We start from the raw sequence: 15,715 nt of genomic DNA on the forward strand, positions 1-15,715 counted from the left end.
ATGGTGAAAGGTCTGGAAACCATGCCCTATGAGGAACTACTTAGGGAGCTGGAGATGTTTAGCCTGGAGAAGAGAAGGTTAAGAGGTGATATGATAGCCCTGTTTAAATATTTGAAGGGATGTCATATTGAGGAGGGAGCGAGCTTGTTTTCTGCTGCTCCAGAGACTAGGACCCGGAGCAATGGATGCAAGCTGCAGGAAAAGAGATTCCACCTCAACATTAGGAGGAACTTCCTGACAGTAAGGGCTGTTTGACAGTGGAACACACTCACTCAAAGTGTAGTGGAGTCTCCTTCCTTGGAGGTCTTCAAACAGAGGCTGGATGGCCATCCGTCAGGGATGCTTTGATTTGGATTTCTTGCATGGCAGGGGGTTGGACTGGATGGCCCGTGCAGTCTCTTCCAACTCTATGATTCTATGTCCATTATAATCAATGTCTTGAGCCTCACAGAATTTCTGGTTGGGATGAGCAATGGGGCATGACAATTAATAATTTCCTACAACTGCTCAAAAACTGATTTAATGGACAGATGGATGACATGGCAATTGCAGAGGCCATTTTATGTCACTTCCAAATGGCAACTCTAGGGATAATGCAGCTGCCTTTGATTTCATTTTGACAATTTGGCAACTGCTGAAGCCTCTCAGAAGATGTCTTGGAGGACCTGGAGGTTGCCTTTCCCCCCAAACTACACCAAGGGGGGGGGGGAATAGGTAAGGAAGCAAGAGAAGGCAAAAGGTTGTGAAGAGGGGAAAGAAGCAGACAGAAAAGCTTTTAAATACAGATGAGAAAGAATAAAGATATTAAAGTTAAGGTGAAGCATTATATAAAAGGTAAGAGAGCAAAATAAATAGAAGTAGGAGGATGGGAAAAGGTGAAATGTAGGCTATGGCAAGAAAAAGAAATGGAGGAGTAGTCAAGGTCTAGATATTAAACAAACCTTGTTTTCAGTCATGTGGCCTGTGCCTAACTTGGACAGTGCCAGAAACTAACCCATAGGTTGACCTCTCCTTTGTCATGTACCAATAATCAGGTTGACTTTGTGGTTATGGGGAAGCAAGTGTTTTGAACCTTTAAAAGGACTATTTTCAATAGATATGCCAATCGCCCTTGAAAATATACTGAGTGTTTACTGCAAGAAACAGAAATCAAATTTATCTGTCAGCATATTTTTCTTTTGATGAGCTAATACTTCTGCACTACTCCTAGTTCTAAATGTGTCTGAAATGTAATCTATTACATGAGAAATTGGTTGATTCTTCCTGTATACATTTTTTCTCAGTGTATGTGAAAGATAACACAACACTTCTAAAGGGAAAAAAATCAGAAATTATTACAAAAATATTGACTATCATTACCCAGAAGCAGCAGAAGCACAAGAGGATGTTCAAATCCCTTTATGCTGTTCCATTGCTTGTGCCCTGCAGCCCATAGAATTTCTCATTCAGCAGATATCTTCAGTTTAACATCTTCATGGTTCAGGTGCTCCTGGACTTTGCCTCTTTTTTTCCAGTCAGCACAATATTTGTATTCTGAAGAGTCAGTGGAGCAGAAACGTGTGGATGTAGATCTGTCTTTCAATCCATTCAATAAAGTGAGACACATTGCTATAAACTCCAGGTCCCAAAACTTTGGAAAAGCAGACGGAGCCCCAGGAAGTTAAGCCAAACAATGTCCAACGTCCAGCAGACTGTTCACACACAAGAGGTCCTCCGCTATCACCCTGCAATGACACAGACATTATTCTACAGCCATACATTTGTCCTGAAAAGTAAAAGATTGGTGAAATGATTGTAGAACAGTAACTGCAGTGCATGCTGTATGGATCCCCTCCCAATTAGCCAAAAATACTCCCTGCTGCTCAAAACTCCCAAACAGCAAGAACCAGCTTCCTGACCAAAAAAAAAAAAAAAAAAATCCAGAAGATGACTAGGAGTGACCCAATGTTCCTTCCACCGGTGTAAAATGGTGGCCACAACAGTGCACTGTGGCCCACCAAAGGAGGTAAAAATGGCCTTATAGAGCCTTCCAGGTTTCCAGTATATGTAATGATGGTTGTTAAATGGATCTATTAACTACAAGAAGTGAGATAACTGTCACCGATGAGGCTCTGTTCATTCTTAGTCACCCAGAAATTGATGAATCTGGACTTTCATGGTTAGCAGCTGTTATTTATGAAATTTTCCTAGCTGCCAACTCCATGATAGATGCAACCCTTTCTTGTTGAGTGGCTTACGTGTAGCTGTTTTTGGCTAAAATAAATAAATTGGTAGTCTTCTTTCTAATGACTCTTGATAAGCCAATTACAAACTAGTTCTCTGGCATCTACATTAGCACTCTACATTCCTTTCTGGAACAGTTTGATGCTTCAATGGGGGGTATGGGCAACTGTCAGGTATGTGGGGGCTACATTGCCACCCCAGAGACCTCAGAGGACAAACCCCACACCCCATACACCTCACAGACATTTTTTGCCCCCAAATGCCTTCCAGAAGGGTGTAAGAGTGATTTCACCATGTTTTGGTGGGTGGGGGCCATTTTAAGCCCACAGCAGCCCTTTCTTTACAATATGAAACAAACTGGGTTTTTTAAAAATAATAATTATAATAATTGAACCTGGGGTCATAAAAATGGCTCTAAGGGCTATAAACAGCCCTCTGGCTGCACTTTGCGGGGAGGCTTTAATATGTAAAACATGACTGAATAGTTAGACTCTACCAGTATAATACTCTCCAACATTTCACAGATCAGAACCGGAGAAATGTGTCACCAAGCGTGTGAACAAGATGACAAAAGTTATGGGTGAGGAAGAACAGACAAGCTAGGGAAGGCTTCTGCAACTTGCTTTTACCTGAGCCTACTGAGAAGGACAAGATTTTGCCCCTCCTCTCTTCTCCCCCTGCTGAGTTGAATGCAAATTTTGCACTTTGAACTCAGTTTGCAACTACTGATGTAAGCTGAAGACAAGAGTGAAAGTGGGAGGAGAAAAGAGAAACTGGAATATTTTAAAAGCAGCTGAAAAAAGTGGGATGGCAGGGGATTAACTGAGGCTGTCGCTGTCACATAAGGACAGTTGTAGGGTATGTTGCATGCTTACTATATTCTTTTGAAACTTATGAAGTCAGCCTGAAGTGGCCAAATGGATGGATAGATTTATTTATTTATTTGGTTCATATGCAGCATTTTTGTACAAGAGTTCTCAAGGTAGCTTGTCTTAAAAGTACAAAGAGCTCTAAATGTTTAAAAATGGATTGGCGGCCCTTGTAGAGAAAGCACAGTTCAAGTAACTTCCTTTCCAAACCAGCCAGCATAATCAAACAGAACAGTATATGGCTCATTGCTACTTTGGTGTCCAAGAGAGATCATCTGTCTATTAGAGCTGTGAGTGCTTAAGGGGTTAGGAACTTTTGGCCACTCCATATGTTTTGGAATGTAACTCTCATAATTCATTACCATTGTTGTGTGTCGACTAGGGCTTCTTGGGCATGAAGTATTAAAGTCTAGAATCTGAAAAGCCCATCTCTAACTTAATGACACCAACTATTTGGGGAAAAGCCAAGCAGCCCATTTGAAGATACAGTTTTGTAGCCAAAGGGATAATGGTAGATGTCTAATTTCTTTCAAAATACTTGCCACATAAATGAATGCTGATACCTATTCACAACTCATAGTTTTTGTTTTAATAACAATAACAATAATAAATTTATACCCCACATGTCCCAGAACCCTTCCCACCCACCATAACCCACCATAACCAATAAATCATAATTATAAATAGTAACAATAAAACAACACCGTTAAAATTATTAAAATAGATAAGACAAGGCCTGCCCTGGTCTAGTAATCAATTCCATCCTTCTTGGGGCTGATCTGATTTTAACAGTCTTCAGAATTATATGCACCACCAAATGGTAAAGACTGAGGTACTAATGGCTTCAACTAACAGGTTGGACACAAGGGAAAGCTGTTGGATACAAGGTGGGTGAATAATTATGATCCCACCCACCCCTTCCTCTGAACCCTGTCTTGAGTATGAAGCCAGTTAGGTGATAAGTAGGAAGAAAAGCCAGAATCCTCCCACCTTTTCTGGGCAGTTTTCTCTGGGCTGGATCCAAATGCAGGAAAGCTTTGGCAACATACCATGAAAGAAATAGTCATACAATGTCAGCCAAGATTCATCAACAGGATTATAGGAGTTTATTTCTTCACTTCCCCAGCAAAGGGCTTCATAAGTGATGGGTGGTAGTAGGGTATGACCCAAAATTTTTTACAGCAAATTTCAAGGAAAGCTCTTGTACCACTGTTTAATTTTCCTGACATGATTCAAACAAAAAGTACAAAGGCAAGCTACTCTGAACAGTAGGAGAGGGCAAATTTCAAATCTAAAAAAATTTAACAACTTTGTGAGTATGGTCTCCTCCTGAAAGATATCACTATGGAATAGATGCTAAATTTTTACTGAACCATCATTTGAGTATTTATTAGTTCATTTGCATCTGATTTTCCTCTAGAAAGATTACAGTAGACATATACAGACCAATGGTGAATCTTTCAATTTGATGAAAGATTCTTAGGGTCCATTCACACTACACAATTATGGTGCTATGATTCCAGTTTAACAGCCATGTTTCCAACCTATGGAATCCTGGGATTGGCAGTTTCGAAAGTGGCATTTAGAATTTTTAGCAAGAGAGCTCTAGTGCCTTGCCAAACTATGAACACCAGGATGCCATAAGATGCAGAAAACTCAGAGGTTTTTAAACTCAAGTTAAGGGGTGGAAAGGCTAAATTGGGTGTAGACATTGTGAAGACGGTCTGCGCCCGATATAGGGTTTTGGCCTTGCATCATGTATACAGGACACAGTGAGCCTGAAGGAGAATCCAAAGTAAATAACCCATATAGACAAGCCCACGGCCATGGCAGTTAAAGTGAAATCATAGCACCATAATTATGTACTGTGAAAGAGGCCTTAAACAAGCAGGAATTTGAACCTCTATCTTAAATCCAACAAAATAAGCACACAATAGTTTCCTATCCATCAGGGGATCTAGCTGCTTCTAAGCTGCATGGGGCTACTAAAGGCAAAACAGTAATAAGATATGACTAAGATTTTATAACTCCTGTGCATATGCATGTATGTTTTAAATGTGTACATAGTTCATTTTAAGACCTGGCTTACCATGCAAGAATCCACAGTGCCAGATTCATAGCCAGCACATAACATCCTGGCAGTGATGGTCTTCATGTCGAAGTATGACTGACACTGTTCTAAAGAAATAATACGAACTTCTCCTTCCTGAAGTTTGAAAGGCACTAAACAAGGAGAAAGACACCTTTTCTGTCAAATTGTACATCTGCATAAGACTGGACATCATAGCCATTCTCTTATGAAAAGTGAAAAGAAATATATTAAGGTGTTTGCTTGGTCAAAATCCTAATGTACTGATTATATACACTGGACATTTTCAGCTGACACAAAAAGCAAAGGGACTAAGGGAACTGGAGCTCTGCTCTATCATTCTTTTTTACAGCAGAGGGAACAAGGCAACGGGGAGGGGGGGCACCAATTGTTTGTTCAGCAGCTTTCTAAAATTTACCAAGAAATTATACCTCTCATAGGAATTTGTTTTGTTTTATTTTTTTAAAAAAATCTTTGAGCAATTGCACAAGTACAGTGGGATTTTGTTATCCACTAGGGTTTGGTTCCAGGACCCCTCATGGATAACAAAATCCATGGATGCTCAAGTACCATTAAATATAATGGCATAGCAAAATGATGTCCCTTATATCAAATGGCAAAATCAAGGTTTGCTTTTTGGAATATTTTCAAGTCGTGGATGCTTGAATCTGTGAATAAAAAATCCGTGGATAAGGATGGCTGACTGTACTTGGTGGGAGAGAATAATGTGCACAGAGAATTTGCTTTCCTCTTCCCAAAAGCGAAATTGCAATTTTGTTTACAAAACAGAGTTAGCCTTAAGTATTGGGAATTACTGTGGTTAAACCATAAGGAAAACCCAGCTATGTCTATGGGTTCTTTCCAAAGCACATTTCCTTTCTTTGGATTCCAAATCATATTCAATTCTTAATATGAACTGATGTGTAAAGTGTTAATATACTGAGAATTTGGGCTAGAATATTCTGTTTTGATGATATTTCATTATATACATCAAGGTTGTTTCACTGGGGCCATGAGCAGACGTGTCCAGTCTGCTCAGTCAAGCCCGATCGTGACCCTGGGTTTTGGCCTGCAATGCAAACAGGATGATGTGAGGATGGGGAGAACATGGGAGTTTTGACCCATGCAGACAGCCTCTAGGTTTAAATTACTCATGGATTTCAATGAAAGCCAGAAAACTGATCCAAAGTGACAAAAAATAACTACATTTGTATAAGAACTTTAAAAGATTCATCTTACTTTTGTTGCCCATGTGTCCCCAACCGGTGATGTAGCAATAGGTATCAGGCTGAACTCGCTGCCCCCTCCTGGGTAAGCAAACTGGCCTTACGTAGCTTGTCTCATTGATTTCCTCATTGAGTTCCACAATGCTTATATCAAAGTCCACTACAGCACGATTATATCGAGGGTGCAAGATAACATTCTTCACCATACGGGTCTGCATGAAGACTGAAGGATGATCCAGATTGTTGATGCCAAACACGACTTTCCAGACTGTAGGGCTTTCTCTTCTTGATTTCAGGAAAGAAATAAAATACCTGAAGTTAATTCTGATTCTAGTTGTTTACAAGTAGCAACCTCTGCTTCTTCACTATAAAAGTATAAAACAGATGAATAAAAAGAGGGAAACTAAGTTTTGCCAAATACAAAAATGAACAATCCTTTTGATAGTTAAATGAATGAAGAGAGCACTACTTCCATGGAAAATGGTTAACACGTTTGACAGTGATCCTATCAAATTATATGTTCTGGATGTCATAATGAGTTGTATCTAGACTAAAGGTGCTTCCAAACAGGGCTTTTATGCTGTAATCACTCTGTTTCCTTTACAAAATGAGGTATCCAGGGCCTTTTCACACTATACATTCATATTATTATTATTATTATTATTATTATTATTATTATTATTATTATTAACCTTTATTTATAAAGCGCTGCAAATTTACACAGCGCTGTACATACAATCTTTTTAATTGGACGGTTCCCTGCCCTCAGGCTTACAATCTAAAAAGATACGACACAAAAGGAGAAGGGAGTGGTGGTGGGGAAGGGGCCTTTCTAGTAGGATAATATATATAAAATACATAGCAATACAGGAAATGATTCAATAAAACAGACAACAAAAGAACATCAAATAGCAAGTGACAGTTATGCAATGCCTGGGAACGCTTCTCTGAACAGGAGGGTCTTCAACTCTGTTTTGAAGCTGGTTAAAGAAGTGATGGCTCTTGATCGCGGAGGAAGAAGGTTCCAGGAGTGAGGGGCAGCGAGTGAAAAGGGGCGAATCATAGATGGGGCAGAGGAAATCCTGGGCTGGGACAGCAGACCTTGACTACCAGAACAGAGGGCCCTACCCTAGTGGGAAGGTGAGGAGAAATAAGGTCTGATAAGTAAGAAGGGGCCAACCCATGGAGGGCTTTAAACGTTGACAGCAGGAGCTTATACTGAATGCGGAAAGGGAGGGGGAGCCAGTGAAGGGATGCCAACACAGGAGAGATGTGGTCAGAGTGGTGGGTGGATGTGATAATGTGTGCAGCTGAATGCTGAACAGAAATTAAAGGACGGAGGTGAGAAAGAGGAAGCCCTGCCAGAAGGATGTTACAGTAATCAAGTCATGAGACCAGTAAGGCATGGACCAGGATCTTAGCAGTGCAGGCAGAGAGATAAGGTCGGATTTTGGCAATATTGTACAAAAAGAATCTACAAGCCTTGGCTGTGGTCTGGATCTGAGGGATGCACGACAGAGAAGAATCAAAGATAAAACCAAGACTGCGGGCTTGCTGGACTGGTTGGATAGAAATGTTGTCCACAGAGACAGAAAAGGAGTGTGGAAGGGTGGACTTAGGAGGAAAGACAAGAAGCTCCGTCTTGGACATGTTGAGCTTCAAATCCCGATGGCACATCCACTGTGAGACAGCTGTGAGGCAAGACAAAACTTGCTGTTCAAGCCTTGGAGAAAGGTCAGGGGTGGAAAGATACAACTGGGTGTCATCGGCATACAGATGGTAGTTTACCTAAGGACAGTGTGTAGAGAGAAAACAGAAGGGGACCCAGAACAGAGCCCTGGGGAACTCCAACAGATCGCTGCCATGGAATATGCTGCAAAATCCAGGGATTTGCAGTTTAGAAAAGGGCATTTGGAATTCTCATCGAGAGAATCTAGTGGCTCACCACATAACAAATGCCAGAATCCCTTAGGATGTTGCCATGGCAGTTAAAATGGAATCATAGTGCTATAAGTGTGTAGTGTGAAAGGACTCTAAGATGATATAGGTTATTACTTTGAATGCTCCCATGAGAGTTCACTATTCATCCTGTATTTTTTTTCCTTTGCATGGTAAATTGATTAAGAACAAAAAGTAGAATATTGCATAGTGTCTTTAACTGATAGCACCTGGAACTATCCGTGTGCAAGCATTCACCTCTTGTTCATGTCAACATGAAAGGTTAGACAAAACTTTCTAAAATGTTCTTGATTTTTTTAATCCCACTTTTCCCCCATTGCAGGTCTCAAGGTAGTGTAAAACATGAATACAAAGAAAATGCATCTAAAAACCAATGTGTTAGATTGTATCATAGCTGATATTTAATACTGTATTAATATATTAATAAGTTTTCATATCGAAAACAAACACTGAATTAAAATTATTAATTTTATTGAAACATGAAAAGAGAAAGGGAAAATACAACACTTTCCATGGAAAGTATCCCTAGAATCAACCAGTTAGTGACACAAAGGGCTATCTAAATAAACAGATCTTTGCCTATAGTTTTTTGTGGGTTTTTTGGGCTATGTGGCCATGTTCTAGAAGAGTTTCTTCCTGACGTTTTGCCAGCATCTTTGCCTGCCTGTGAAAGGAGAGCAGAGAAAAGGCTGCTGATTTCAGTGACATCCAAAAGCAACTAAAGGAGTTTGGATCCAGTCCACTATGTGTACAAAATAATACAGAGAGATATTCTCATCGGATAAGAATATTCAAAGTGGATATATATTATACTTGAGATGTGTGTGAACTGCCTTCCCTCCAAGGCATCCATCTATAAAATTTGAGATACAGGAAATACTGAAATAAACACAGTAATGGATTGCTTGTCTACCAGCAAACCAAACAGGGTTTTAAGAGACATGTAAGTGTTTGCTGTCACATGAATGCTATTTATTATTGACTAAAATAATATGGCGTGCAATTTAAATCATAAAACTATTTCTGTTCTCATGAATATCCTCAAGCATACCAAGATGTGTTTTTCTTTTCTTTTTCCTTTTTTCCTTTTTTCCTTTTTATTTTTGTACAACACAAGATACATCTAAGTCAACATATACCAAAAAGCATATATTAAAAAAAGAATTTGGACCAATAAAACATCATAATGTGAAAATAACATGTAACACAGATGGCCTTCCATATCCACTGATTCAAACAAATAAACACACACACACACACACACACAAAATTCCAAACAGCAACTCTTGATTTTGCTGTTTTGAGCACCCACAGATTTTGGTATCTACAGGGGCCCTGGAAGCAAACCCCAGCAAACGAAGTACTCACAGTAATAGCAAATTAATGTGCTCTTTTGATAGTTCTCTCATAGCCACCCTCCCCATTCTTAATATAATGATATCAAGTCACCCTGTATTTAAACTTTTTTCCCCCTGGAATCAAATAGATCAATTTACTGGTTGTCTGTTTCTGCTCTTTCGCTTTCAGATCCTAAGGCAGGGGTAGGCAACCTGCGGCCCGCGGGCCAGATGCGGCCCGGCGAGGCCTTGGGACTGGCCCCAGCCCGGTCCTGCCACCGATTGCCGCCGGGGCCTTTGGCCTCTCGCGCGTGGGGGCAATTGTCTATAGGCGCCTCAGAAACATGCATTTATATTAACATTTTTTTAAAAATCAGAAATTTTTTTTGCATGTCCTCCACTTTTTTAAAAAAAGTGTCCACCATTTGAAAATGTTGTCCTACATTTGTCTCGGTGTATTTATTTATTTAAATTTTTAAAAATTATTTAATTATTTATTTTTTGGCTTCGGCCCCCCAGTTGTCTGAGGGACAGCAACCCGGCCCCTGGCTCAAAAAGGTTGCCTACCCCTGTCCTAAGGCAACCCTTCCCATGATGAGGTATAGTCATAATGCACATGCTACAGCAACCCTAGTGGAACTCAGCAATTTGATTCTGCTTTTGCCTGGATGGGAGAGTGCCTATGTACTCCATGTGTGCAGTTCCATTATGGAACAAAGGCATAACATAAAGAAATAAATACTTGCATTGAATTATTTGCATGTAATTCTCTGATGTTCTGTAGACCAGTATTTTTGTTATTTATTACTTTTTTAATATGCTTTATTATACATAAGATGAAAGTGGCTTGCAATAATCCTTTTCCACATAAACAGCTGCATGTTTCTCAAAGGCAGTTATATCTTAATTGAGACAAGTGGACAGCCCTTGGAAATTCTCAGCCCATCACTATGGCCCATGTGATAAATGTTTTTAACTGTCACCATGGAATCATAGAAGGAGCCACTTGGACACTGGTCACCAGAAAGCATCCCCCCGACACTAAGAACAATTATCATAGGAGTTGCAATGCTTCTTCTACACCTTCTATACAGTTTAGGAACCATGCAACTCCCAATGCAACTCGTAAAGCATTCTCAGCACTACTCACCCTTCAAAGCAGTGTGCCACTGTTAAGACCCATTTCTTTGCAATGAGAACACAGCCACATATATGTCCACTTGGTTCACTCTGCAGAGAGCACTGCCATGGCCACCGCCCCGGGCGACTGGTTCTGCCACCAAGGATCCTCTTGTACATACGAGCTGCAGGCCGACGGCCACAATCTATTAAGAAAAATGTCAAACAACATACCAAAAGATTCAATGTTCCTGCAGTTCCTTGAAAACCAGACACCAGATAAGAAAGAGTTGAAGAAAACATGATACTGGGCTAATTTATGCAGCTAAAAGTAAGATTACTGCTGAGTTGATCAAAAATGAGCTCCATCATGACAGAATGGGATTGTGGGCTCCAAGATGACCCAGTAATGATGCCAACCATGTCCCGCCCTACCCATCTCACTATCCAAGGTACACACACACACAGCAATAGCAAGTACATTCCTATACCACTTAAGCACTCCCTAAGCGATTTGCAATGTGTAAGCTAATTGTCCTCAACAAGCTGGGTACTCATTTTAGCCACCTTGGAAGGATTCAAGCCTGAGTCGACCCTGAGCCCCTGGCTAGAAGTGAATTCACAACCTTGTGGTTTGTGAGTGTGTGGCTGCAGTACAGGCACTTAACCACTGCACCATCAGGGCTCCATACACATGGTAATCAATTTTTTTATTTGGTGCCAGTTATTTCCTTTCCCTGCACACAGTGGTGCACACACAGAGGCACATATCACCACTGACAGTAATTAGGACTAGGGTGGGGGCATTATCACAACCATTTTCTTCAAAGATTTATTGATGGTGTGGAACAGACCTGGTGGAAGAAGCAATAAACACTAGGGTGAGTTTGTACTATTGTCAACATTTTCACCAAAAACTGGGGAGAGGGCAGAACTGGTGAGGGAGGAAGAGGAAAAAAAATGAGGAAAGGAAAGAGGGAAACACTGAGGAGAAAGAGAGAAAAAGAAAGAAGAAAAAGGAATGGGGGTTTTGTGGTGTGAATATATGCATCTGTGCATAAATATCTGTATGCCCGACTGGATTTATAGCTAATTGCCTTTTAAAGATAGCCAAATTATAGATCATCACCAGAAAGGAATTATGCATTTTATGGCAAAGTAGTTATTCTTTTCTGTCCTGAATCTATTGAAAATCATATTTGTTGAATAACGCTGGATTCTAGCAGTAAGGAGGGGTCCCCCTCTTTACTTTCTCAATATTATCCATACTTTTATAAATCTCTATCATGTCCACACAGTTTTATTCTAAACTAAAAAAATACTATGTGCTTAGAATGCTTTTATGCTCAAATATAAAAGTTGTTTAAAAAAATTAAAGTCCCAAAAATGTAACTTTTCCTTGTATAGATGGTGCTTTTGACCCTAAACTCTTTTGCACCTAGCTCTATGGTATCTTGCCAACTGGGAGAACTCTACAAAGTATGCCAGGCTACCCAAATCCCTGGTATAAGGGCATTTTGATATTGTAAGTGTTATTTTATATTCATCTACTGATAAATCTTATCATGGATCTTAAATTTTCATAGCTGTGGACACTGCATGGTCATTTTCACTGAGCTATCCAGAACAACACCAAAATTACAGTTTGGTCACCGAGCTGAGTCTCCATCAGTGTGTTTGAATTACGGGTTTGTTTTGGGAGTTTTGTACCAGTAAAAATACAATTATTGTAAACTGTATTTACCATTTAATTCCCATCTACCCAGTTTGGAGAAATCCTGTTGGAGCTTCTCACAGTCAACTTTTATTTTAACTATCTTGGTAATTTAGTGGAATTGCATTATTTGTAAACTTGGTTATCTCCATGCTCATCCTTTGCTCCTCTAAGAGGAAAGAATTATGCCCAGTTAAACTCTGAAGTTTATATTAAAATCACACAGTATGCCAGTGGGAAAATTTCAGATATTTGTGTTGCTCATAAATAAATAAATAAATAAATTGCGAATTTTTAAAAAAAGTAAGAAAAGAAACATAGCTGGAACTATCTGCATGCTCTTAGCTTCCATCAGAATAGATCCAATAAAGTAAAAGGATTGACAGTTTTATTAAGATTTGTCATTTTGATATCAACATCTAAACTGAGAGCAAGGGAGTAAATAACTCTGTGAAGATTTCTTTGACAGATACAGTACTAACATGTATTCAGTATTCCAAGTGCCAGGGTATCACCATGCCCATGGAAATCTTCTGTTTCTAAAAACTACAAAAACATACTGAAGTGGGTAAACCTAAAAACAAAAAACCAACTATGTACTGAGAATGCTCATTGAACATGAAGAGATGACTGGCTAAGGGGAAGTGATGGAAAACTGAGAGGGAGGTAGAATGAAATGGAGGGTCCAGAAAGAAAATATGGCTGAATTAACAGGAATTCACAGCAGAAAATCATGATGCAACAAGTAGCTACTGCCACTTATCTGTGGCCATTAGTAATAACATTTAGATGAAAATTCCAGGCTTGGGGCAGTAAGCTTCTAAATGATACTTTTGAGAAAGCAACAACAACAAAAGATTACTGCCTTTACAACCTGGAGCCATGTGTTTTCCATTGCAGGAAACACAATGCCACCCCAAATCTTTGGTCTGAATTAGCAAGTCTCCCTCTTTGTCATTACAGTGTGTTCTCTAGACCATTAAGTAGGCACAGGCATTCTTACAAAGGAGTGGGGCTCAATGATGTTTTGAAATCTAATGTAATTTCCTCCTTCATTGTTAGATGTGTTATGAATCTTACCTTCTTTGGTACAGAGAAGGGAAACCATACTCTTGCTTCTGCATGGCAATCTAAATGTAGAAATAGCATGTTGAAGAATAATTTCAATAGCATACTTATTGCATCTGCTTAATATGCATCATTTATCAGTCAGGTTGCTCTAATGAGCCACCAGTGATTTTTTTGGAGGATTAAAAAATACACTTGAAAAAATCTGGCCTCTTGATTTTTAGAGCCAGTGTATCTGTATGTCTGCAAACAATAAGGTTTTGGTTTATCAGACACACCTGTCAGTCCAAAGCATAGCTACAAATAGTTTTGTCCCTGTAAATGGGCTGATGGCGTCTCTTCAAACTTTCATGGTCTTGGAGGAATTTATCCACTGCTAAAAGTAATATAAAATATATTTTTGATGTGAACAAATAAAAATGTGAATAAGAATTGATATACAAAAATTCTAAATTCCTAATGACATTATCTTAATGTCTCAAAGTTTCTGCCTTGAAGAATTTGACACATTTTAAGTATTGTTAAAAAACACAAAATTTCAGTTCCATTCATCATTTCAAATAGTTTGTGTTATGATGACATTTTTAGTCATGTTAACACAAAGACATGTTCTATATTTCTATTCAACACTTTAGCACCAAATTCAGAATTGTTATCAGTTGTGGTGCTATTACTTACAAACACACACACATCATGATTTAATAAGAGAGAGATCTATACCAATTTCACACTATAGATCCTGAGTATGCAATCCATGGTAGACCACTATGGCTCATCACCCCATGAGAATCACTGAAGAATATGAGTGCCTGCCAGTTTGGTGTTTCGCTGGGTCACCTGAGAGAGCCAGAACAGGTAGCCAGAAATTGACTTTTTTTTAAATGAAGATACGAAATCAGAAAAAAAAACTTGCACACTGCGATTTATAGCACGCAAATATAATGTAAATGGAAGTCAACTTGGATATTTCATGTCTGGAAGTGTATTTTAATTGGGGTTTTCATTCAGATCCAATCCCTTGCAGACCTCATGATGTAGCAAGATTTGTGTGAAAAGGCAGCTTTCACAAGCAGGTCTCCCATGTTACATTTGGACTGCCAGGAGGAGAATGGAGGACTGAGTGAATGAGGGCTCTTTAACATCTTGCCCCCCCCCCCCCCCCCCTGGACCAACTCAGCTTGGGCGTCAGCCCATAAAGCCTTGGGCACCCCTACCCAGCCATGGACTGCCAGGAGGAGAATGGAGAACTGAGTGAATGAGGGCTCTTTAACATCTTGCCCCCCCTCCTGCCCTGGACCAACTCAGCTTGGGCGTCAGCCCATAAAGCCTTGGGCAATACTAAGAAGAACATTATCTTGTTACTAATTTTTAGTCTCCCCCTTTTTCAGGTTGTTAGATTGTAATCTTTTATTGTAATTCCTTGACGGTAATGTTGTAACTTGTGCTGTATTTCGTTTATTATTTCATTGTTTATTGGCATCTGCTTATTATTTTTTCCAATGAGGGGTTGGAAATGGGGAATTCTTTTTTATAATTATTGATTTGAATGTAATAATCAGTGTTAGGCTTTTGTCATTACTTGAATTGCTACAATATTACTGTTATTGTTGTTATTATGTTTCTTGCTATGTATTGCCATGTTATATTTGTTTATTATCTTATGTGTATTGTTATTGTTTATTGCTATTGCTTTGTATTTCCTTACTGTTGTAAGCCGCCCAGATTCCTAGTGATTGGGCGAGGTACAAATAAATTCTATTATTATTATTATTATTATTATTATTATTATTATTACTGTTAGGTACAAATTAATCTCCATACAAATTGTAGCAGTATAAATAGCTAGCTGTCTTTCTTACCCAGTCACCAAATGTGCATGTAATGTGGACATGTTTTTGCTTTTCCACTCAGAGTGTAAATTCAGCCATTTATCATGATGTAGCTGTTCATACTCCTGGACAATTTCTGTTACAGCTGGCCCTCTGAAATAAAGACATCCAGGTTAGCTTTGTAGTTATATGAATAGTTTAGCATTTATATCAAAAATGTTTAATTCAAAATCTTTATTTACAGGTGATATGTTACATAAGGAAACTCTTGGAAGAGAGATC

General features: G+C 39.2%; 1 protein-coding gene across 1 annotated transcript in view; it reads right to left on the reverse strand.

Annotated features, from left to right (window-relative positions):
- Positions 1–366: 366 nt before the first annotated feature.
- The window catches only part of CORIN (corin, serine peptidase), a 170,568-nt gene continuing 155,219 nt past the window's right edge, over positions 367–15,715 (reverse strand). The window contains exons 16-21 of the mRNA XM_042470554.1: positions 15,464–15,586; positions 13,617–13,666; positions 10,854–11,028; positions 6,421–6,692; positions 5,182–5,315; positions 367–1,724 (exon numbers count right to left, since the gene is read on the reverse strand). Coding sequence (XP_042326488.1) covers positions 1,542–1,724; positions 5,182–5,315; positions 6,421–6,692; positions 10,854–11,028; positions 13,617–13,666; positions 15,464–15,586 — 937 coding nt within the window. The 3' untranslated portion in view covers positions 367–1,541. The remainder of the gene's footprint in view (positions 1,725–5,181; positions 5,316–6,420; positions 6,693–10,853; positions 11,029–13,616; positions 13,667–15,463; positions 15,587–15,715) is intronic.

The sequence above is a fragment of the Sceloporus undulatus genome, chromosome 5 (genome assembly GCF_019175285.1).
Source record: "Sceloporus undulatus isolate JIND9_A2432 ecotype Alabama chromosome 5, SceUnd_v1.1, whole genome shotgun sequence".
In the NCBI taxonomy this organism is placed as follows: domain Eukaryota; kingdom Metazoa; phylum Chordata; class Lepidosauria; order Squamata; family Phrynosomatidae; genus Sceloporus; species Sceloporus undulatus.